The sequence below is a fragment of the Calonectris borealis genome, chromosome 1 (assembly GCF_964195595.1).
Source record: "Calonectris borealis chromosome 1, bCalBor7.hap1.2, whole genome shotgun sequence".
NCBI lineage: Eukaryota > Metazoa > Chordata > Aves > Procellariiformes > Procellariidae > Calonectris > Calonectris borealis.
This window is the reverse complement of record NC_134312.1, coordinates 53817716-53842324: the sequence shown is the minus strand read 5'-3', so window position 1 is coordinate 53842324 and position 24609 is coordinate 53817716. Positions and strand designations below refer to the sequence as shown.

The 24609-nt window shown below is 40.8% G+C and overlaps 1 protein-coding gene across 2 annotated transcripts in view; it reads right to left on the bottom strand.

The window, feature by feature from the left end:
- The window catches only part of ANO4 (anoctamin 4), a 207439-nt gene that overhangs the window by 29815 nt on the left and 153015 nt on the right, over window positions 1-24609 (bottom strand). For both annotated transcript variants that reach the window (XM_075152059.1, XM_075152068.1), the window contains 5 exons: window positions 18475-18609; window positions 17620-17716; window positions 17036-17096; window positions 8764-8846; window positions 2638-2778 (listed from right to left, as the gene is read on the bottom strand). In XM_075152059.1, coding sequence (XP_075008160.1) covers window positions 2638-2778; window positions 8764-8846; window positions 17036-17096; window positions 17620-17716; window positions 18475-18609 — 517 coding nt within the window. The remainder of the gene's footprint in view (window positions 1-2637; window positions 2779-8763; window positions 8847-17035; window positions 17097-17619; window positions 17717-18474; window positions 18610-24609) is intronic.

Sequence of the window (24609 nt, the reverse complement as noted above, 5' to 3'; positions counted from 1 at the left end):
GAGTTAACTTCTCTCCGAAACCCTGAAAACTAAAACAATGAAAGACTTGAAAAATGCATCCATTTTGATTCCAGAGAAAGGTTTCAACATGAATATTCTTCTTATTGTGAAGTCCTTTTTATTTTCCATAATGTAAAATACCTTTGAAATAATATTAAAATAATTTTTAGTTTTAAACATTCTCTTGAAAATGTATCTCTTCCTTAGCATTAATGCGGGCAACAACGTTGCCAGCTCTGGGAATCAGAAATTTTCCTTACATGCATGTTCTGCGATGTGCAAAGGCTAGTCTCAAGCTGATGTCCCAGTTTGATGGTGTCATATTTGGGATGGATTTTGTGCTTTGATGGACTTTACACTTACAGGAAAAAACGTCTCCTTTTGTAAGCACTGCCTCAACAACAACCCTGGCAAGCCACCCTAGCAAGCGGTTTCTTGCTACAGTTCTGGAAAGATTCTATCTCGGGAAGGTAACAAATTCAATTGCCCTTGTAATTTCTTCTCTAATGAGACTTTCAGCAAATGTAACAGTTATAATGGGAAAGCCATGCAGCTGAGCCAGGCTGCTAAATCACTTGATGGGCCATATGCAACAGTTGAGCACTAAATGACAACTGTTTTCCATCGTGACCAATTTATGTCACAGTTTAGCAAGCCACCTAAAGGAGAAATAGTTGGGAATTAGCATGGGTGACTCATCTCATAGAAACTCTGACACAGTACCCGTTAGCTACCTTATTAGATAAGGAGGGAGTTTCTTCAGTAGAGGATAGATGATTATTTGCAAAAGATAGGTGTATTCCAAGGTTATCCATAGACAACTTAAACCTATCAAAATTGAAGTAGACCTAAGCTAATTGAATGGGCAAAATGATTTTGAAAACACTGAATGCTAATCAAGCTGTTTTCATATTTTATTAGTTACTGAATTGATTGACATAATCCCACTGCAGATGAAAAAGAAAAGTTAAGTGTGTGTGAATGTGAAGGGCTAGTTTATTAGATTCTCTGCTACCACGTTGGCAGCACATAGAAACATTACAAAGTTACTGAGCTAGAGGATTGCCTCTGGATTCCCTGCATAGTGTTGAGGGAAGAAGGACCACTTTCGTTTTTTAACAGGGAATTACTAACCTGGTTCAAGCTGAATTAGTAACTGTACTGTAAAAGTCAATGCTGTGAAATTTTGAGAACTGTTCTAACTCAACGTTTTGATAAGCATGTATCTCCTGTGCTTAAAGCTATCATTTTTACGGAATATTTTTACCTAAATGGGGAAAAATTCAGAGTTTTTCTAACTCATTGGAAGCTCATGCTATGCCAGCAATAAAAAATATCTTCAGTGAAAATACTCCTTGTCCTCTTTCAAGGACTGTTATGGGGACAATTTGTGGTGCACACAATTCAGAGCAATTCACTCTGACACTTTGAGCAAGATCTATCACTAGGCTAAGAAGATTAATGACTGCCTTTGCAAAGGGTAGGGAGTGAAAACTGTCCCCCCTTTAAGAAAAAAATGTAGGGAAAATGCAAAATGTTGCAGGTGTACAATCAATTCTGAGCAGAGACTGCAGTCCTGAGCAGATCTAAGTGTCTTCAAGGGCTGAGTCAGACAGTATGTTGGCTCCTTGTGCCCAGTGTTTCTCTGTGTGTCTCTGTCCATCCACCTGACATACCAGAGCACGGTTCATCTCAATAATGCTCTTGCCTTTCTTGTCCAAGATTGCTTTGGACAATTTTGAAGCCATCAGTTTCTGACAAACCCACTGCCCTATTCCCTCCTGTCTCATTCAAGCACAAAGTTGCTGGGCTAGCTCACCCACCTGGCTCTCCACAGCTCCTGAAGTTATACACATATATCATTTTCTAGCCTCTGGGAAAAGCCCTAGTAAATTCCATGACGGTCTGAGTTGATGCTACCTGTGTTTTCAAGATCAATCCTACCACTGCTGTTATCATGTGAATAATAGTGAATAACAGATTCAGTGAAGTTAGAGGATGGAGGCATTTCAGCAGAAATGCATGCAGCTCTGTTAGCAGAGATTTTGCTGCTGCATTTAGTTTTGCACTTTGGAAGTGGGAGAGATGCCTCATTTTAGGCAAGGAACATCAGTTTCTCCATTTCAATTGCATTAGGAATATGAATCCTCTTTCCCTACCTCCTCAATACACTGAAAAACTAGGACGTATTAACATCATTAAGCACTCTAGGCACCTTAGTTAGGTTCTCTGTAGAGTTTACAAAGAACAACTGCCTCTTCCATGAAATGTCTCCCTATCACTTTGCACTGTCTACACAGGGAAGGCAAGGAAATCAGTGAACTAACTCAGTCAGCTGAAGTTGGTGCCTAAATGTGGTAGTGTCACTATTCTGGTACATGTGTCGCTATACATAGCCTTATGTGTATAGCCTTGAAGGAAGGACCTAACTATCTGTGGGACTTGGTGCAGAGTAAACTAGTGAGGTGCTTTACAGAAACTCAGGCTATTTGCTGTGTACAGATTTTCAGCCTGCAGTAAACATGCTAGAGCTCATTTCACTTTCAAGCAGTCATATCTAATATCTCCATACTCTCTCAGCAGAGATAATGTTATTTTGTATTTTTTCAACTGGTAAATAAATAAAAGTTCTCAAACCATAAAAAATATTCCAGATGCAGAAACAATGAGTCTGCTGCATTTATCTGCAAATGCTTGATAAGGCTCTGGCTTCCCAGATATGGGGTTCATTCGTTCTTTCTTGGAGTACTTGGCTTCAAACTGCGGACGTATTTCCTCCTAAAGAACAGACAGACAATGTTCACATACAGCACAGCTAGGAAAGATTCGTAGGAAACTTCAGATCATTTATCAGATCACTGTTATTGGGAATTACATTTTTTAATTCAGCAGCTGGCACAGCTACTATAAAAGCTGAACTGGGAAATCAGGTCTTCTTCACGAGAACTAGAATAAATCACTGTACCCATAAAACCATATTGGAAGTATTAAGTAAACTCCCCAATTAGGTACTTATCGAAACAATGTTCTTTCAAACTATATGGCTGTAAGCCAAATCATTTTAAGGTTGATACCACAGAGTTTTCCAGCCTGGTATTATCCTATTGCTATTGGAATTCTACAATAACGCAAAAAGAAAAAAAAAAAGGAAGAAACTCCTTTTTCCAAACCCAATTGCAGTTTGCTAGGTAATTGGTTACATTCCCATTATCAGCAAAAGTTTCTCAGCATTTGAAGAAGGAGCTATGCCATCTAATATTGCTCAATTCCTTCCTAACTTGGACAACATTATTATCAGGAACAGCTTTCAGCAGCAGAAATGTCAAGTCCTGCTTTGCCATAAAAACTCTTTTCTGAAATGAAACCTGGGGAGAGACTTGGTTACATCTGTTTACAGACTTATCAGAAGACAGGGTTCACCCTTAGTTCAGGTAAGGGTTTTCAGCTGCACTAGGGCTACCCTACTGCCCTGCCATCCGCAAGATTCACCAACAGCCACGTGTCCTGTGCCACCTCACCCAAGTCTGACATCGGGGATGCTGTCAGAGATGAGAGAAAGCACCAGGCTGTGAAGACGGACTCTCACAGCTGCTGGCAGTTCATATACACTAGATCAAGTTTTACAATGCCCTGACTCATACTGGGGAACTGGCCCATGGTACAGCTGGCTACAAGGGAGCACAAAGGCAGGTACGGACTCTCTTTGCAGCTTTTCCACCAGGCCTCTGCTGTGCATTTCTTTGTAACAGCCAAGAACCCGCTTACCAATTTCAGTCACTTCCAACTCTTCAATTGCATTTAATTGAACTTTGACCGACTGACAGTTGTAAATGACCAGACCTTAAATGACTGCATTGAAATAGGGGAATGTTAACTTCTCATACAAGTCTTCAGAATGTGAATAACAATAAGATATCCTAGAATCTTACATCCTTTTTATAGAATTCCCATAGGGGAAAAAAAAAGTCATGTCTCATTCTCATCCTCTCAAATTTTGAAGGCACTTTCTCAATACAGTTAATTCCCAAATTCAAGCAGCAACCTGGTAACATGGTATTAAAAAAGGTTGAGACATGTATGCTCAGCTGCAATGTCTGTGTAACTACGTGCTTGAGGGAACCAGCCCTACATTGGCTATATACAAAAGCTAAGCATGTTTCTGTGGAGGCAGGGTAACACCTCACTCTTATTCTACCTTGCTCAAGGTGTTCCTGCCATATCAAGGGCTGAAAGCTGCTGAGCATACCATAATCTAGCAAGAGAAACAATGAAAGTAGCATTCCCGTGTGCCCAGGGACATGCAAAAGGACAGAGTGTGATAACATTGAAGAAGGCCACTTGAGAATTGCACCCTGTGGATGGTGCAAGGGTTCTGACAGCTGACTTATCAAGTCATATACAAGAAACTCTTTCTTCTCTGCAGCTCTCTCTAAGCCAAGGTTTGATTATCTTCTACAATCTGCACTTATAGGGAAGTCCTTATCATATCCACCTGTCCATGAACTTAGGCGTCTCCTATGATCTCCAGTCAATTCAGATAATGCAAGTGCTATTTTTACAGATGCCTCTCCACACAAAACTGAAACTCTGGCATGAACCTTCGTACCTGTTTAATGACACTCAGCAGTGCTGAGCACAGCTTGGGGCAGGAAGTGAACAGTACTGTATCTGGCTGAGGTTAATTATATAAAGAAAGTGACACTGAAGAAAAAGAAAAATGTATGCTGTAAATAGCAACAGAAGCCATATTTCAGGTGGGAGTGCCGGGAACTCTGAGCAGTTGGTTTCTTGTTGCACACCCAGCCAAGACCCAGTTACTTTTCATGTCTCCCACCTTGCACCTCATTTACAAGAAAAGGAAATCCAGATATGCGGGCTGAAAGAGCCAGAACACATTCAGCCCATGCCCCCAGGCTGGGGGACCCGGACACTGCAAGAGTTGCTGCATGCCTTCCTTGGGTGAAAATCTAAAGTGGTGAGGAATTCACAAGGTTGCATATCTGAACAAATTTAATTCTCCTTCCCATCATCTTCATTGTTTCATTTCTTTGTCTCTTCATTTAGAACAGAAAAGTGATAACAAAGTGATAGGAAGCCTTATAAATGTTTCTTTTTTTTCATTCTATTGTTGGTTGGAATTAATAAATTTCCCTCTGTAGCAAAACCTTATTTTTCAATTTGACAATGAAAATTAAAGCAAGCAAAAGCTAGACATGGCAGATAATGTTAATAAAAATAACAATCTTCATTAACAAAAGCTTGTGACTTAAAATGGTAATTAGAACTCTTTAATTGATTTCTTTGAAATAGCTAATAAAAGAAATTGGCTGATTTTGTCCAGTGATAACTGAATGGAATGTAGAGAGGAAATTTAATTAGCAGCAATTTTACTACAAAGCAGCAGATTTAGGAGTAAAATTTTCACCTTATGGAGACAAAATTCTCACTGACATCTCACTGACATGTACAACTTCAAGATCAAACTCCACAGGATGTGTCTTTTTCAATCTATATAAAACAGACTGTTCTCCTTCCTTCCTGCTTCTCAAACATGGATCATTCCAATTCTTTACTCACAGAAGAAACCATACTGATTTCTGGAGTATCAAATATGGATTAATGTGCACTGCCTTAGGCCAGATCTTTGTGCAGTGTCTTAGGCCAGATCTTTCTGCACTAGAAGAGCAGAATTTCTTTGTGAAATACATCCTTTTCTTTCAGAAGGTTTCTGAGTCCTTCAACACGTGAATTCTTGCAGGAATCCTATCCTTCCTAGTCCAAGGATATATTGTCCTCTATAGCCCAGATGTAAAAAAGGGATTTGTAAAAGATTGAAAATCTGAGTCTTGATCACTGGGACAATGATTGCACCCCCAGAAGTTAAGTCTCCTTGCAAAGCCTGTGGTTTGCAGGTCATCCTGCTTGCAGCTGAAGGTAATGGCAAAGTGAAGAGGTGGACTTTGAGCGACAGAACAGGGAAATTATCTCAACACTTTTTCACCCAGGATACCTGCTTCCAAACTGTGATGGCAAAGTCCTGCAAAGACCCCAGTGCCAAAGGAAAAGTGCAGCATTTAATACTCAAGAAGAGGAGGCAGTGGTCCGTAGACCTGCCTTAAAGCAAGGACATGCTTGAGTTGTGCAGTGGGTATGGGCGCTGGCAGCTGTAGCATCTTCAGAGAAGACACCTCTGGGAGGCAATCAGCTCCCACTCTTGGGATCCCACTGAACGCTGAACAAAGGAGGAACTGATGCCTCAAATGCCAATGAGATACTGATGCTCTGATGACTGGTCATATAAATCTTTGAGAAGCAGCCAGTTGAGTTCCTATTGGCATCTTTAACTGCTGATTTGAGAGAGAAAGGTACCATCTGGCACACTGCTTCTGAAAAGACTGCTACATCCTGCTGTAAGAACTTACAAAACTCCCTCTAGAACTGTAAGAAGATGCAATGAATAGCTCCGGAGCAGGTACACTCACCACTGCTCCAGGGTATCTGACTGAAGTCTTGCTGCCAAGGCTTATTGGAAAAAGGCTGGTGTGAGAATAAAAGACCAGCTGACCATCAGCAGGGAGCAGGTATCTTCTGAAAATTACCAACATGCATACGTCATCCTGCAGGCCAAACTGAAATAATCTGCCAGTGGAACATAAGCATCTCTTATAAAAAATAATGTTATTTGATAGACATCATAAAATAAACACAACGTATTTCTATGAGAATAGTTTTAACTACCAGGAGCTCTTTCAGGCTTTCTGACTGGAAGAGGAAAAATCTAGCAACTCTACTCTCTTCTGTCTTTTCAGTGTTTATTCCAGCCAAAGGCTTAGTTGCAGAGGCATGGTGATGCTCTTCCAAGAAAGCTTAGATAGCGGGGAGTGAATCTTCCATGGGAATGCTTTCCTCAAGGCTCTGCAAGAGGACATGCACTTTCAGTAGTAGCAGCAGCAAGGTCGTAAGCGGAGTTTGGGCACGTGCATAAAGAGGAGAGGGAAACAGAATGGGGAGTGGTCCTGAATGGGCTTGGAGCTGTTGTGCTCACACCTGAGCAAAAGACTCCTCCAAGCATTACCACACCAGCCAGAAATCACTTAGTATTATTACATGGAAAGAGAAAAAAAAAAAGGCAAAGCATCACTTAAGGACAACCTTACCAGGAAATTCAATATTTGTACATGAACTGATCATAGAAGATTTAGGTGGATGGCTTTATAAATCAGAGTAATCCCAAATCCAGGTAGGTTAAATGGTGAAACATGTAGATATATAACATCCCAAACTATAAACATCTGTAAGAGCAGGTTTCCTGGGAAAAACATAAAAAGGGCCTCATTCTGTACTTGCTTGTGTATTTTGTTAGTTTAAAGACTCTTTCTCATTCTGGGGGCACTGAGCTATAATCCTGACTTGGAAATTGCCATTTGGTACATCTGTCGTTTGCCTTAGCTATCAGCAGCAGCAGTGGCTTTTTTGCAACTAGTCATGAGGGGACATGATCACTGCAGGTCAATCCTGACCAATAATTGAACCTCAGGCAGGACTATCTCAGTATGGTCTCTCTATGGCTCGTCAGCATTGGCAAGAGCAGGCTGCTAATCTCAGGATAGTTAAATCAGTATTAGAATATTTTCTAAATATATGACAATAGTCCTGAAGTATCACCAAGAATTGACAGCATATGTGCACAAATAATGATGTTACTGTTGCTATAAAAAAAGCAATTTCCAATTGTGTAAGTTATTTCATTTTATGTTCTTGGATTATTTTCTTAGTCATTAAGCATTTAAAAAAAAATCCTACCAGCAAATGAGCAATTGTACCATTTCATGGCCTTACTGAACTACATTGCCTTGTAGAGACAGAAGTCCCATAACACAGAAGTCTGTTTCTCTGCTGGCAAGATTAATGAAAAAGAAATTCTTCCACAGAGGCAGCAATATAGAGGTTCAACTGCATTGAGACCACTACAGCAGCCTCTTACAGTCCCTCCAAGTGCTTCAGGACAATCCCTGGATAGGAAGGAGAGCAGACTCTGTGGACACCTGTATGTCCAAATCCCACTCGAGGAACACTTTTTCTACCACAGCCACTGAATCTTGCTTTTCTCCTGCATAATAAAACCTTCTAGCTTCACTTAGACCTCAGCTCTCAGTCCCAAGAGCATGCTGTTTCTTTCTGGTAACGACCACAGAAAAAAGTCAAGGCTATTTTTCGCGGTTTAGTTTCCTCCCTAAGGGGATTTCCTCTACCAACAGAGGATGAATTAAGTCCTTTGTGTTGGTTCATCTCCCTCAGTCTCTCCGCAGCACTGTATACTTAGGTAACCAGCACCTGAACGTTCAGAAGCTGGTACAAGGCTTTCCCTCCATCAATATTTTTAGTGGCTATCTAAAATAATAGATAAAAGCTCATTTGCCAAAATTCATGGTACCCTGGCCTGTCAAGAATTTCCTTGGATTAAAAAGCAAAATTTGTTAGCTTCCCCCAAAGTGCATTTTTTTCCTGAAATCTCCCACAACGACAGCCACTGGTATGTTGAAATTAATTTAGATTTACAAAAGTGTAAAAAGAGAGGACAGTTTGGCCTGGGGAAAGTTTCTTCACATTCCAGAGAAAACATCTGAAGAGAAAAATGCCTATTTCCTGGTTTGTGAAGATTTGAAGAATGAATTGAAATTAAATCCAAAAGAAAAACATGCTTACATTTTTAACCAAATCTTTTTGTATTAAAGATTAAGAAGTACATTTTTTTATACAAACCTCTTCTTCTTCCCAGTCTATCAAGTCCCAGTCATAAGCAATTACTGCTCGCCTTCTTTTCCAAAACTCCAGAAAAACAGTTGCTGGAGCAAATAGAAAAAAAATACAAAATTGTTTTTAAATCAAGAAAATGTTAACTACTACCACAGAACTGTTGAATGAAGCTGTTACAATATTTTAATTTATTTGCATAAATGGGTTCCTTTGAACAGCAAATCATGCTAATGATCAAAACTGCTTTCAAAAAGCATTGCTTTCTAAGGATTACTTTGCTTGCTTCAAGTGTGATTGAGGCTTTAAAGATTTCATTTAGTGTTAAATGAGACTGTTTAATTTCTAACCAACCAAGGGAGGACTCTAAAAGAATAAAATTGTTCCTGTGAGTCATCATTACTAGATATAGTGGATTTCTGATGAAGCTAAAGGTTTCTTGGGGCTATTGTAGATAAAGCACTAACTTTCCTTCTTTGAAGACCATTTACAATACACAGAAACCAGAAGCCAGAGGAAGCATATTCCAGTGCATGTGCAAATCTGTAGAGTACTACTGAGGAAATGGAAACTTCTGTCTTACACCTTTCTAATCCAGACCATTTCTTTTACACTACATGGGTGTGTATATGTGATGTGGCATTAACATCTGACAATTAAACATTCTATGCTGTACAGCCCTTATTGACAGAGTTCAAGATAGTGTAATATGCCTGTATATGACTGTGCTTCCATTTTGTGATGGAAAGAACAATCAAGGAAGCACTCAGTTATGAAATAATATGTTAATATTCTGGAAATTAATACTAAGCCTGTTTATGGTTACAGTTTTTTTTTTAAATTTGTTTTGTTAAAAGAATGTAGAAGCTGCCTAAAGCTAACACAAATCAATGGAAAGGCTTCCTCTCCCACAGTCAGGTTTGGCTATGCACTTTATTGCTCACTAAAAAGCATCAGGCTGATAACCACAGAGAACATGAACCTCTCTGTTCATGAGCTAGCACAGAATCAGCTGTAAAAGTGTCACAATAGCCTGGCAATATGTTCCACGTCCAATCCTAAAAGCATCTCCTTAATGGACTATCTGCCCTACTGCAGCATATTGATAATGATGTGACATGATACTAAGCACTGGCATCAGGTTGGTGAAAGTGAATTTTTAGCCAGTAAGAATTATTACATTTTAATGTATTAGCCAATGCAGCTAAAATATGCTGAGAAAAAAAACACTACAAGCAGATAAGGTAAGATATCAAATGCATGTTTAAGGAGGCAGCTATTTGGTTTGAAGGCATTTTCATATATCACGTCATCCTTTTTCTGAAGGCTGGAGTTATGTTACACCAGGTAACCAGCTGCCTTGATTTAATCTAAGAAAGAAAGTAATTCAATCTCCTGAGCCTAATGTTTCTATGACTTTTTCTAATAATTGCAGTATGATTGTCTGGGATCAGCAAAACTAGTAAGTGCTAATGAGGCTCTGCTGCTGCTGAACCACCACATTGTTCATTCTTTCACTTGTCTTCTGGTGGAGTTGCTTCTCTCCTATCAGCTCATATTGTATTATTTTGTACAAGCTAAACAAGTAGCCCTCTACTTTTTGGAGACCTGGGAGAAACAAACCTGATTGATTACTACCCCTCTGTTTCCATTCCAAAAAGCAGCTGGAAGCAGGACTCCAGTGGGCGTATGAGTCCATAGGCATGAACCTTTCAGATATGTCTGTGCTGAACTGTACTTCTTTTCTTTCTTGTTTTTCACACACCTGGAGTGAGGAATCTGTACATATTATATTTAGTATATTTAGCACCTGTCAGAGTAAGTATGTGCAGTTCCTGAAGCTTCTTTAAAAAGCTATTTTCAAATCATTAAGTAGCAAGTAGGAAAATCTGCACAGCGCTGTTTTAGGTTTTACTGTGCTACACTTTTCTCCCTCTATCCAGGTCAGTATGCACTTTTCCCTTGCTAGATATTTTAAAATGTGCTGTAAATAACGATCTTTGATTGATTCACCGTACTACTGAGGTCTTCTAAAAAGTACTGCATTTTGACATTTCTCTGCTACTTTTCTAGTCAAGTAATCACTAACACTCTATATCACACTTCAGCATTCTTTTCTGACTTTGACAGCTCAAACAGGACACAGTTGTACTTATTGTTCTCCCGTTTTCCAATTGGTATGTTTAAACCAGATGCTGAGAATTCTCCAAAAATCCTGCTTGGAATTTTGAATTTCTCATTGGCCTTAACTCCCAGGTTTTTTGCTAGCTTTTTCTATACTATGCTTGCCCTGCTTCAGAGCTCAACCTTGCAGCTCAGTCCTCAACATCCACTTGTACAAACAGGTGTCTTAACATAATTTCCTCAGATGCTTTTGAAACAAGTTGTGATCTTATCTAGTAATGCAAATGGCCTCTCGCAGCAAATAGCTTAATCCTGACCTTCTCTCAGAAATCCTCTATTGTATTTCAGAACACCATTTAATATATCCATCCTGACTTCTGGAATATATTCTATATAGCAGGAATGTTGCTGAAGAACCTCCTTAAATTCTGTCTCCTCAGAGAGCAGATCAATGTGTATGTTTTAAGCTAGAGGCAAGGTTTGCAGGGAAGTAGTATCTTTTATTAGACTAACATGTATTTAGAAAAACTGTTTTATGTTGGCATTTCTTATTGCTTGGAAAAGGTGTTAAATTCTTCATGCCAGGCCCTTCTTCCACTCCCAACTTTGCCTTTCAGCAAGTGTTCTAAACCTGCTTCCTTTATGAAAGGAAACATGCTTCTAGGTAGATAAGAAATTTCAAAAAGGACTTTTCTTCTGTCCCTTAGTGCCCCAAAGATATGGAGAGACAGAGAAACTACCATCAGCTCACCTTGTCTCTATCAAAGCATTAGAAATGATAAATAGCTGGACTCTCCTGTTGGACAGTTACTGAACTTTGCTACTGAGCTTCAGGAGACATTTAGACAGTGACATCTTTGCACTAGCTTTCCCCAGTACTTCAATTGGAAAAGCAAAAGCTACAATTCCATCTGGCTTTGCAGCAACACGCTGGGACTCAACTGGTTATCAAATTTACCTAGATTTTTTTCTGAGAATGACATTTTTTTTGCACTTCAAATGTCAAAATTTATTTAGAATTAACATCTTTCTCTCATTTTCTGTCTTTGGTAAGAATCCCATTCAGACAGTAAAAAGAGAGGAGTTTTTCCCAGAAATGGGACCTACCTTTTCATCAAGCTCAGCATATCTCAAGGCATACATAAAGGGCAAAGTGTAGGTGTTTCCCTCTAGCACAGAAACACAAAAAAATGCTATTCCTTCCCTCTTTTTGAAAGCTTTGAACATCTGGAAAATATCATCAAGACTAGAGATTCTCAAAAGGAAAAATTCTTTTCCAGCTTCTGAGATGACGACATCTCAGTGAGCATCAATGACAATCTGTTCACCAATTAAAAAAAGGATTAGTGTTTATAAGGACTTCCTGTTTCCTGTAAACCACAGAGATTTATAGCTTCAATCCTTTTGAAAGGATTTTTCCTTTCAACAGAAGCTCCAATACAGAAAAGCTTACATAAACTAGCAGTGAATTCCTTCAGTGTACTGAAGGGAAACTATCCTTTGTCCTTTGCTACATCAGCTTAAAATGAAAGTTGTCTTAAGCCTTATGTCTTTTGGGTATACCTTAGTAAGTATCATTTTTTTTTTTTCCTATTATATCAATTACTTTTGCTTCTTATATAGAACTTTGCTTAAACAGGGCAGAAATACAATAAGCGAGGTGATGGGTCAATACATTTTTTGAAAAAAAGTGTGTTTCTATTCCAATGTCTCCTGGTGCAACTGACAATTCCAACCTTACTTTGATGGGACCCACTTATCCCACAATGAAGCATTACAAAAGATGGGTCCCTGTGCTTCAGAGTCTTACAGCCAGGCTCAATCCTGCTCCACAAATCAAGCAGCCCATACTGATATTTGTCGTGGTAATTCCTCTCCCTAGCCTGGCCACAGCAGTTTGCTCATCATTTGGAGAAGCATTTTATTTCTATTTAAAAAGTGAGCAACCCACTTTGCCATCAATTAAAGATGTCTTTAGAGTAAAAGGAGGAAACCACCATACAGATAACCTCTTCATGGAAAGCCCAACCTGACCACACCTGGTTTTGAAAACCCCAAGCAAACAGTTGAGGCTTCTCCCTCAAGATGGAAGTTCCCTAATGGATCTAAAGACAGTGAAGAGGTACTTTAGAAAATAAGATAGTGGCTAAGATCAGGCTAAAGAGGTAACACAATTCTAGATGTCTTTTTTTGCTTTCATTCTCCTTCTTTAAAAGCATCGCCATCATTATTTTATATGCTAGTGTCTGTCAAACTGGATCATCTAGAAGGCTGAACTTTTCACAGCCAATTTGTCATGCACTTGCCAGTTGTTTCATGCTGACAGAAAAAACATTTCCACAATCAAACTGCTATCATTGTTTCTTCTCTTCCCCTATGATTTACTGAGATGATGGTAATGCCTGCAGCTGCCAATAGGCCTACTGCAGACTGAAAATCCGTTTAAGACAGGTAGTAAGCCAGCTCATAAACACAGTATCAGAAAATCCCTGGGAAGTGTGGCTTTCCTTGTTCTAACACTGCTTTAGCCCTACCTGTATGGAAAATATCTCCACAATCTCACTGTTGTCTCAGCAAAGTCTTATTTAAGAAACTGCAGTTTGGGTGGAGCCATAGGATTGCCCCATTCCCCAAACCATTACCCTACGCTCACAGCCTCCTTCCTGTTGCTGCCCCTACACTCCTCTTGGCAGCAAGCTCACAAACACAGTGTAAGCCACAAAAGTGCTGGGGAAAGCTCTCACCCCAGCCGCTGTCCTATAGTCTCTTCTCCACTAGCCAAATCATCCATATGGCAGCATAATTCAAGAGGATGAAGTTAATGACCTGCTATGCCACCTGGACGCTCACAAGTCTATGGGGCCGGATGGGATCCACCCGAGGGTACTGAGGGAACTGGCGGAGGAGCTTGCCGAGCCGCTCTCCATCATTTACCAGCAGTCCTGGTTAACTGGGGAAGTCCCGGACAACTGGAGGCTCACCAATGTGACGCCCATCTATAAGAAGGGCCGGAAGGAGGATCCGGGGAACTACAGGCCGGTAAGCCTGACCTCGGTGCCGGGGAAGAGCATGGAGCGGTTGGTTTTGAGGGTGCTCACGAGCCATGTCCGGGACGACCAGGGGATCAGGCCCAGCCAGCACGGGTTCATGGAAGGCAGGTCCTGCTTGACCAACCTGATCTCCTTCTATGACCAGGTGACCCGCCTAGTGGATGAGGGAAAGGCAGTGGATGTGGTCTACCTGGACTTCAGTAAAGCCTTTGACACTGTCTCCCACAGCATTCTCCTAGAGAAGCTGGCGGCTCACGGCCTAGACAGGTACACTCTTCGCTGGGTAAAAAACTGGCTGGACGGCCGGGCCCAGAGCATTGTGGTCAACGGCGTTAAATCCAGTTGGCGGCCGGTCACGAGCGGTGTTCCCCAGGGCTCAGTACTGGGGCCGGTCTTGTTCAATATCTTTATCAATGATCTGGACGAGGGGATCGAGTGCTCCCTCAGTAAGTTTGGAGACGACACCAAGTTGGGCGGGAGTGTTGATCTGCTCAAGGGTAGGAAGGCTGTGCAGAGGGACCTGGACAGGCTGGATTGATGGGCCGAGGCCAACTGTATGAGGTTCAACAAGGCCAAGTGCCGGGTCCTGCACTTCGGCCACAACAACCCCAGGCAACGCTACAGGCTTGGGGAAGAGTGGCTGGAAAGCTGCCCAGAGGAAAAGGACCTGGGGGTGCTGATTGACAGCCGGCTGAACATGAGCCGGCAGTGTGCCCAGGTAGCCAAGAAGGCCAACGGCATCCTGGCCTGTATTAGGAATAGTGTGGCCAGCAGGAGTAGGGAGGTGATCGTGCCCCTGTACTCGGCACTGGTGAGGCCGCACCTCGAATACTGTGTTCAGTTTTGGGCCCATCACTACAAGAAGGACATGGAGGTGCTGGAGCGTGTCCAGAGGAGGGCAACGAAGCTGGTGAAGGACCTGGAGAAGAAGTCTTACGAGGAGCGGCTGAGGGAACTGGGGTTGTTTAGCCTGGAGAAGAGGAGGCTGAGGGGAGACCTCATCGTGCTCTACAACTACCTGAAAGGAGGTTGTAGTGAGGTGGGTGTTGGTCTCTTCTGCCAAGTCACTAGCGATAGGACGAGAGGAAATGGCCTCAAGTTGCGCCAAGGGAGGTTTAGATTGGACATTAGGAGAAATTTCTTTACTGAAAGAGTGGTCAGGCCTTGGAACAGGCTGCCCAGGGAAGTAGTGGAGTCACCATCCCTGGAAGTATTTAAAAGACGTGTAGATGAGGCCCTTAGGGACATGGTTTAGTGGACATGGTGTGTTGGGTTGACGGTTGGACACGATGATCTTAGAGGTCTTTTCCAACCTTAATGATTCTATGATTCTATGATTCTATGATTTGTTATATTTTTTCTTATCTCTCTGTGGGCTTAGGTGCTGGAGATACATGGATGGGCAGTGCATTTCCCAGTCCTCACAGGCTGATGGGGAAATATCCACAGAGGGAATTGGGTCTGGCAGTGATGCTGAAGGAGGAGGAGGAAGGAGAGGCTAACGAAAGCGAGGTGCAGTTCCTGACAACTAGGGACAGGAAGGAGAGAGGACCAACAACATTTTGTAGGCAGGCATGCTTAGCCTGCTTAGCCTTCTCCCAGGCAGTGACCATGAGGTGGACCTCATGGTTACCTGAGTGAAGACTCCCATTACCTAGAGCTGCTTTTCCTACAGCCCTGGTTCTGGGCAGCAGTTCACAGCTGTTTCTTGAAAGCAGTGTTACTGTTAAGGAGAACAAAAGCACTCCTGCAAAAAGCTGCACTCCAAAGACATGCTCACCAGCAGTTAGGAACAGTGACATAAATGTTCAACAACGTTAATCCATCAATTTTCCTTGCTGAGATGGAAGTCCTTGCCTCTAAATTGCCTTGGAAATTCTCAACTTCAGTGAGCACATAGAGAAAGAGGTTGAAAAAGCTGAGCAAACATCTAAAAAAATCTTTAAGACTTAGAAATTTTTGTTGATTCTCAGCTCTGGTGTAGCTCTAAAAAAAAGCTGAAATACCAAGGAGAAACATAAGATCTGTATGATCTGTGATCTGTGGATTTTTTCCTTAATGTAATTTGTAATATTTTAATATCGTCAATATTACATGAAATGGCATGAAGAGGCTTGATTGGTATATGACCAAAACATAGTTTTGGAGGAAGGAACTGAGACAGACTGATAGGCTAATTTATGTTGTCCTAATGGCTCTGATGTTGCCTCCTGGATATCTCTTGTGGCTCAGCAAAGAGATTTGCAGTTTAAAATGGAGATTACAAGAATTACTTGGACACCTTTCCAAAGCAGTTGGGAGATGTGTGAGTAAGAACAGGAGAACAATGGCTAAATCAGGATAGCTCAAGCACCTGGAGCTGTGAGATGGATGCCATTTTTGAGGCACCTCATTGAGCCGTTTGCTAAAGGAGTTAACCTTCTCTCAGAATGGCATGGTAGCAGCTAAGAGCCTGGGCGTGCTCAGGGCATGTTTGAAAAACTTTTTGTGCCGCCAGAAATTATTGTTTCCTCTTGCCTTCAATTCTGCCTACAAGACCACAGTAGGAAAAATAGTTGAGCCAGAAATAGAACTGTCCTATGGGCAAAATTCAGCCTCCATGGCAACGGTTAGACCACTCTCAGATCAACTTGTCATTCAAATAAATCTTCCATTTATTTCATCAGAGTTTTGCTTTGAATACAACCAGCTTACATGTGTGTAAGCTTTACTGCCTTTCTGAAAGGTGGGAAAAACAATACATTAATTCATTTTAGTACAGACACTAAACTGAGCTGCCCTAAGCTAAGAGAAGCCCTGAACAGTAACAGAGAAAAGGCCTCAGTGCCAATAGATTGAAAAACAATTACAAAAACCTGCAGAATATAACTATCTACACAGACACTACATACTGCATTCATGTTTTTACTTTAATTAAAATTATTATCACATAAAAAACTGATTTAAACTATTTCCATCTTCCTTTTGCAGAAAGAGAAAAGAATCAAGCCTATATTGTTTTTCTCAGTGTCTGAAAAAAGTGTGCTGGAAATTACAAAGGCCTATGTTGCATCACAATCTTTAAGAAAAAGATTGTGCAATTACTCAATATCAAAAGAAAAACTTACCCCACACCGCCATGAAAACAGCAAAAAAGACAGTAGCTCCATTGTCAAAAAGGTGAGTTACCTGAGGGATATATTAATAGTGTGATCAATTTATGACAATAAGGCTTTATTTTCTATTTTCACCTAATAAAATTAATATGATCATGAGTGCAGCTGGCCTGACAATCCTGAGGCTTCTTCCCTTGACGTGTGAAATGCACCTGTCAGTTGTCAGGACTATTTGCCAGCCTAGCCTGGGGCTGACCCCTGCCAAGACCAGGTGTGAGCATCATTTCAGATGCAAAGCATTCATTTTATGGAGCCACATACAAAGGACGGATCATAAGATGAAGGTTGATGCCAAGGACACCGTAGCACATGCATCTAGGACACTCCGAGACTGCTGAATCTCTAAGTGCAAATTGCATTCAAGTGTTTTACAAGCCAAACTAAGTCCTGGTAAAAGACAATGGATGTTAATATTGGCTGAACTTGATCTGTCCTTTCACGATTTTATCTACGCAAGCTCACTAAAGACAAGCGCAAAAGGCAAAATTAATGCTTTTGCCAGGAAAGCATTTCTAATTGCATAGTTTAAAATGTACCTTGGCATAAATGCAGCTGTCTGACAACCTCATGAAGGGACAGTATTTATCACATATAGGACACATTATGATATCTGTAGCTTGGCAGACTTCTTTACTGGAAAAACAAAAAAGATAAAAATTAATAGTTTGATGCACAACAATCAGTCTTAAAATGGATTGATAAGTTTCACTAATATTCAGTTACTTATTGAACAATACTGGTTCTGTAACTGAAGCCCAGGTGTTCGTAACTGCATGTGTATAATTAATATTTGTTGACTGTCTAAGACTTCAGAGTTTACAGTCATAACTGCAGAGGACAGGTCTTCAGGGCCAGCCTAGCAGTATCTCTTTACCATTTCCAGCTTCTTCTTGAGTCAGAAGTGACCTTTGGTAGGAGGAGGGTGAGGATGATTGCAGGTAAAGTTAAGTTTGACTTATTCTTGTGACTTGTCTTAAGTGTGCAAGAATGTAGAGATGCAGCACTCCAGCAGAAGGTCCATTCTTCATCTGAAGAATGCCTCCCTGTAGTGGATCTTTGGGAAAGGCCTTGAAGAGAGTAAAAACTCCCCACTCCTCTGCTGGCCTGTTACAACAGTAATAAAGGAGCCTTACTTTTTCCCTACTTCATGCTGAGTTGCTAGCACCATCAGCAACTGGAGCTGGGCAAGAAACATAGCCTCTCATCCCAACTCAGGAGCCCAAAAGAAGAGAAGCTCGATACTGGGTACCTTCTGAGAACCAAGCACAGTCTTTTCCTGAGAATTCATTCAACGGTTCAAAATGAAATAATTAAAAATTCATATGAAGATCTCTTAAATTATTCATAATAGCCCACAGCTGTAATTTCCCTTATAAAAGTGTCCACATTACCTGACCTGGCAGTGGTTCAAAGTGGTGACTCCATACAAAAAGACAAACAATCCAATGAAGGCAGCTGGGAAGAGCATCCCCGTGTACCAGCCTAACCAGGCAAAGTACAGCCCAATTTTCTCACCAAAGTACCGTCTGTTTTAAAACACAACACAGAGAAGTTACCTGCTAGTTAGAATAAATCTGCTTAATCTTGCGTGTTAATAAAAAATAAATATTTCTATCATATCCGAAGAGTAGATTAGAGAGCAGAGTCAGAATTTCCTGAAGAAAAAGCCTGCAACGAGGCTTCTAAATCCACACTGAGGGACTTGCCTTATGAATGAACTTAAAAAATGAATTTAAAAATTCACTAACCACAACTTACAGTGAGAGGAGTGGAGACCTCAAAAAGGAAACACTGAGTTAATTTTAAAAAGCTAGTTCTTTGTATTTGGGAAACTGATGCCTTTTGGCTGTGTAACTGTAGTTCCCAAATAATTGCACTGAAATCAGTTTCATCCCTAAAACTGGTATAACAGCAAAAATGATTTGGGCCCAAATTATTTCGAAGAAATTAATTAACCAGAGGTTATTCTCCAATCCAGTTTATTTTCATTTGATTATTTCTTTTCCTAGATCAGTTCCTGGAAAACTAATCTCATGATTCTACCACAGGTGGAAAGTAAAGTGCAAGTGAGGTCCAACAAATATCTTTATGTATCATCTTGCACTGATTTGAGGAAAGTAGTCTGAATTAATCCTAATTTGTTAGCTATATTGCTTAAAAACTAACAGCAAAGTGGTCAGGAAGCTCCTATTTGCTACATATTCATTAGCATTTTTCCTCCTCCCAAACACAACCAAATCTTTATTTATGTGTTAAAGAATACATCAAGCACACAAAAAACCTGCTGAACTCATCAGCATAGGAGCAGGCTGCGTGTCCTGTGTTTGATGGTCTTGTGCACAGTAGGCTGATGATCAGATTAGGATGCTTTACAAATCGATATGCAATTATCATGATTACAATGAAGATTTTAGGAGATTATTTGCAAGATTAGTTTTAAAGAATGAGGCAAGATGACATTCTTGCACTTCAGAGACTTTGCAGACAACTTAAACTTGCATATCAACTGAATTTGAGAATAGCTGCTGATGAAAACCCACTTCTACACTAATGATGAAAATTCTGATCTGTCCAGAGACAAAAATGCAGTGAGTCAGCACTGCTGGCTCCTTTATGCTATCAGAAAACATCTTTGGTCAAACTTTCACAGTAAGGAGGAAAAGACCCATGATCACAGAATCATAGAATCATAGAATCATTAAGGTTGGAAAAGACCTCTAAGATCATCGAGTCCAACCGTCAACCCAACACCACCATACCCACTACATCATGTCCCTAAGGGCCTCATCTACACGTCTTTTAAATACTTCCAGGGATGGTGACTCCACCACTTCCCTGGGCAGCCTGTTCCAAGGCCTGACCACTCTTACAGTAAAGAAATTTCTCCTAATGTCCAGCCTAAACCTCCCTTGGCGCAATTTGAGGCCATTTCCTCTCGTCCTATCGCTAGTGACTTGGCAGAAGAGACCAACACCCACCTCACTACAACCTCCTTTCAGGTAGTTGTAGAGCACGATGAGGTCTCCCCTCAGCCTCCTCTTCTCCAGACTAAACAACCCCAGTTCCCTCAGCTGCTCCTCAGAAGACTTCTTCTCCAGGCCCTTCACCAGCTTCATTGCCCTTCTCTGGACACGCTCCAGCACCTCCATGTCTTTCTTGTAGTGATGGGCCCAAAACTGAACACAGTGTTCGAGGTGCAGCCTCACCAGTGCCGAGTACAGGGGCACGATCACCTCCCTACTCCTGCTGGCCACACTATTCCTAATACAGGCCAGGATGCCGTTGGCCTTCTTGGCCACCTGGGCACACTGCTGGCTCATGTTCAGCTGGCTGTCAACCAGCACTCCGAAGTCCTTTTCCTCTGGGCAGCTTTCCAGCCACTAGATGTGCTCTAGGGCTGGAGGCAGTGGAGAAGAGAAAGAAACACTTGGTCTGAAGTGGACAAAATCATCAGTTTTCAAACGGATATCAAAAATTTCCAGTGTAAGCAATATCTTTCTGGGCTGAGCTCATGCTCTGCTGAATGATACTGACCTACACTGATTATTATCATTTTGAGTTTACCAGCACTGTATGAGAAGCCAAATATTGTCATGTTGTTTTTATTCTTCTGTCATTCAACGGAGACTCAAATTTACAGGTTAAAGAGGTGGTAAGCTAAGGATAACATGCTCAGTTCTGACAAGGGCAGCAGGTCTGCTTGTAAAAAGACTGGAAATTACTTTCTGAACCCTGACTTAAGAGTGCTAGTGAAACCCTTTGGCCTAATTATTTTCCTGACACCTAGAATGTCAAGCTGTGCCTGCTCCACTGAAAAAGCAAGCTCACATTTTGAGCTTACTTCCACTGAATATTAATGACCTATTTTTCTCCATGTACATAGTTCAAAGTAGTGAAGTAAACCCAACATTCATCAAGATTTATTTTTTTATTTCATTCCCAACGTTCAAGGATGAATGCTTCCTTGTTCCATCCCCTAGCTGACAAACATTCATGACAAACTTCATCTCCTATCCTGTTGAGTCTTTCCATCTAAAGGTGCAAATCATAGTACTCTTTTTTGATCTAGAGATCAAACAGCTTCATCCTAGATGAAGACCCAAGCAAAGTTCAGTGTGTGCATAAAGAAGAATGGACTTGATGGGGAGCAATCCAAATCTCTGCAATGTAAGGAAAAGGCATCTGAGGCCATTCGTAAGCCTGGTTTTAAAAATAAGTGCAGGACGTTGACATTACTGTGATACATATTGGTTTAAATATGGACAAACAGCCTCGATCTTCCACTATTGCCCTTTGCTTCACAGCTGGTATTCCACAGGCTGTACTACTGTAATTTACATCAGGATCAAGTTAGTATTTAATTTCTTCTGGCCCCGTAGTTAACACATTTTTTCTGTAAGTCTCTGCTCAGATACCACTAGGTTGAGTGCTTTAGAAACAAACTATGGCAGTTACAAGGTCTTTGGAGACCTTCCTAGGTGCCATATTCAGAGCAGCTCCACATTTATTCCAATCCATAAGTGGGTCAGCCTGGACCATCATGATCCTCAGGAGATGAAGATGGTTTAGAGATACCTTTGCCACCCTTTCCCTTCAAGTTGCACCAAATACGAGGAATAAGCTCTTTCTTTCTTCTCTGTCACTATATATAGAACAGAAATTTCATATAGCTCTCCACGGTGGTGGCAGTTCTCTTACCTGCATGCTGGCACTTTAGCCAGAACTCAGTAATGTACATGAAGAATTCCAGGGATTTTTTTTCTAGGGTGCATCACTGTGCATTACTTATACCTAAATTTCACCTGTTATCACTGCTTATTGCAAGCCTCTTCGAAATTTTCCAGCCTTGATAACATTTGCATTTTTGTTAACTTTGCTAACTTATTACCATCCAATTTTTCAGATTGTTAATAAGAATAGAAAAAAATGTTTTGTGTCTTTGATGGTTCTCCCACAGAAAATTTCCTCCACAACTAATCTAAAAAGCAGAGACATAAAAAAACCCCAAGTGCCTAATAGAATAATCCATCTCTCCTATCTTCAAATATGCTGGACCATTAGAATAATAATAAAAAAATAATTTCAGCTTCTCAATTTTATGCTAGCGTGTATATTAGCCCTCCAATATCACCTACCTTAACGGTGAACTGTCCCTCCCCTCACCCCATTCCAATGGTGGAACTATCACTGACTTAACTGGGCCAAGATTTCAATCTCAGTATTTATCAATATGGCACATTTTTGAAAACTATTAAGCTACAAAGTCTGATTTCAGACCTATAAAATGCGATATTGGATTCCTCTGTGTTTAACGACCTTCATTATATAATCTTTTGCTTTCAGGATGCCTAGAAGGAAGTCACGGAGCTAGAATATAGACAGGTTTGGACTTAAGCCAAGAACCTATCTATCTTCATTAATCCTTTTCAGGTCAGAGTGAAATCCTATACAGAACTTTTTACATCACAGAAACAAGTTGTGAGGGAGCTAGAGCCTTCCAACAGGTGTTTTGGACACATGAAGCTCTCATGTTATTGTTAGGAGCAATGAGGTGGGGAGGAAGGTTTTGACAGGAGATTGAAAGGGAGTTGTCAGCTTGCAATCAAGTCATTGAATGTAAACATGGAGTAAAATTCAAGTTACTCAGGCATTACTTTTGCTTTCAGGTTCATTTACGTAGCTTTACAATCACTTTATAAATACAGTTTTCTCCCTCCATCTTTGTCCTGTAAATAACATGCTCAAGCAGCAGCAGGAGTAATTTGTGCACAACCTAGAGGAAAGCAGTTTTGCACAGAAGCATGAAGGAGGTGATCCAAACCCCCCAGGAATCACTGCAACTGTTTGCATTGATTTACGTGATCCCAGAGCATATAAATATAGTAAGTCCTGCCTCTTTCCAATTGCTATCAATTATAAGGATCTTAAATTATTCTTGTAAAGTAACTATGGATCCTAAATTCCAACAGAACTGTAATTAAAATCATGGTACCACATCTGTTGATTAATACGAGTGCCTTTGCAATTGTGCCAAATCTGCGCCTTCATACTGCCACGTGTTTCAAAGCAGAGTGAAAGCAGAATCATGCAATTCCCCTCAAATGACTTTTTTTCTCATTTATTTCTAGTGACTAGTATCTCCATAACAGCCAGCTAATGAGATTAAATGAAATCTGGGAGGCACCAAATTGACAGCACTGGAGATATAAGGCCTCATTTTAACAGCTAAGGAAAAAATAAAACACCACCAAAGTATGAACAATTTTGCTTACCATTGTGGCAACTAGACTTTAAGGTGGAAATACCATATCTATTAATGAGATAATTCATTATCTACATCTAATTTATTCCTTAGCCTTTCTAAAGCATATAGCAAAGGGGAATGTCAGCTAGCAGCAGTAAGTTCTGGCCAGATATCTGTGGAAGATATCCAGATATCCATCCACTCCTTTTGTACAGATGGCAACACTATTCCCTTGAAGCACACCCTACATAGCTGTTGGTACGGGAAACAAATAAAAGAGTTGCTCCTGCTGCAGAACTGGTACTAAAAAAGCTTCTGTTTAAAGTATGCATGCTGAGATACTTCCAAGTGAAATGAACAACAGGTCTTGCTGGCGTTGTCAGCTCTTCAAGAGAAATTCTTCAGCTCACTAGACATGTGAGCTGCTGAGAATGGCAGTAGACAGGAAAGATTTGGCAGGAGCTAAGGAAATGCGAGGGATCTAGCGTCTGTGAAGTGAGAAGAAAAAGGCATTCCCTCCCCTTTCCTGTCACCCCTCCTTCAGTGAATTCATTGCAGCCATGGGGTGTGCTCCAGGCAGCAAATGGCAAGCTGGGCTGGGGCTACAGCTTTGAATCCTGCTGAACTCGATGGCTACCGAGACTCACGCTCTGTGAATGCTCAGGGAGCCTGACAGCTCCCCCTGCCTCCCTTCTCTTTGGGTAAACACCTACTCTGAATGACCACAGGACACCCATGACCTCAGCTAGGGGGTCTGCTATTTTGATTGCTTTTTTTCTTTTGTGAAATAGCTGTGGAAAAATCTGTGGGTGTCACTGTCTGGTAAAAAGCTAAAGCATCTTACAAAATCTTAAACATCAAACGCAGGCTACACAAGAAGGCTGCTACCAAGGTCCAGAACAATCATGAGTGGTCCATATTCATAAACCAAATTAAACCAAACCCCAGATATTGGCTCAACAGCACTTTCACAAACAAGAAATGTTGATGAAGAACAGTAGTCTTGACCACCATGGACAAATGATTAGAAAACATTACAGAGATAAGTTGTTTATACTGTGACATTAATATCTTACTGTATACTGGGAAATTAAAAATAAAAAACTTCAGTATAACTGTTGGCTCCTCAGTAAATCAGCAATTTCCATAATGAAATTTGAGAAAAATTCCATATTTCTGCCCAGACCAGTATATTAAAAAAGAAATTAAAAGCTTTCAGGATTAAATTATGAGGTACAAATATGTTACTTTGTTTTCTAAAGCATTTTAAAAATTACATGAC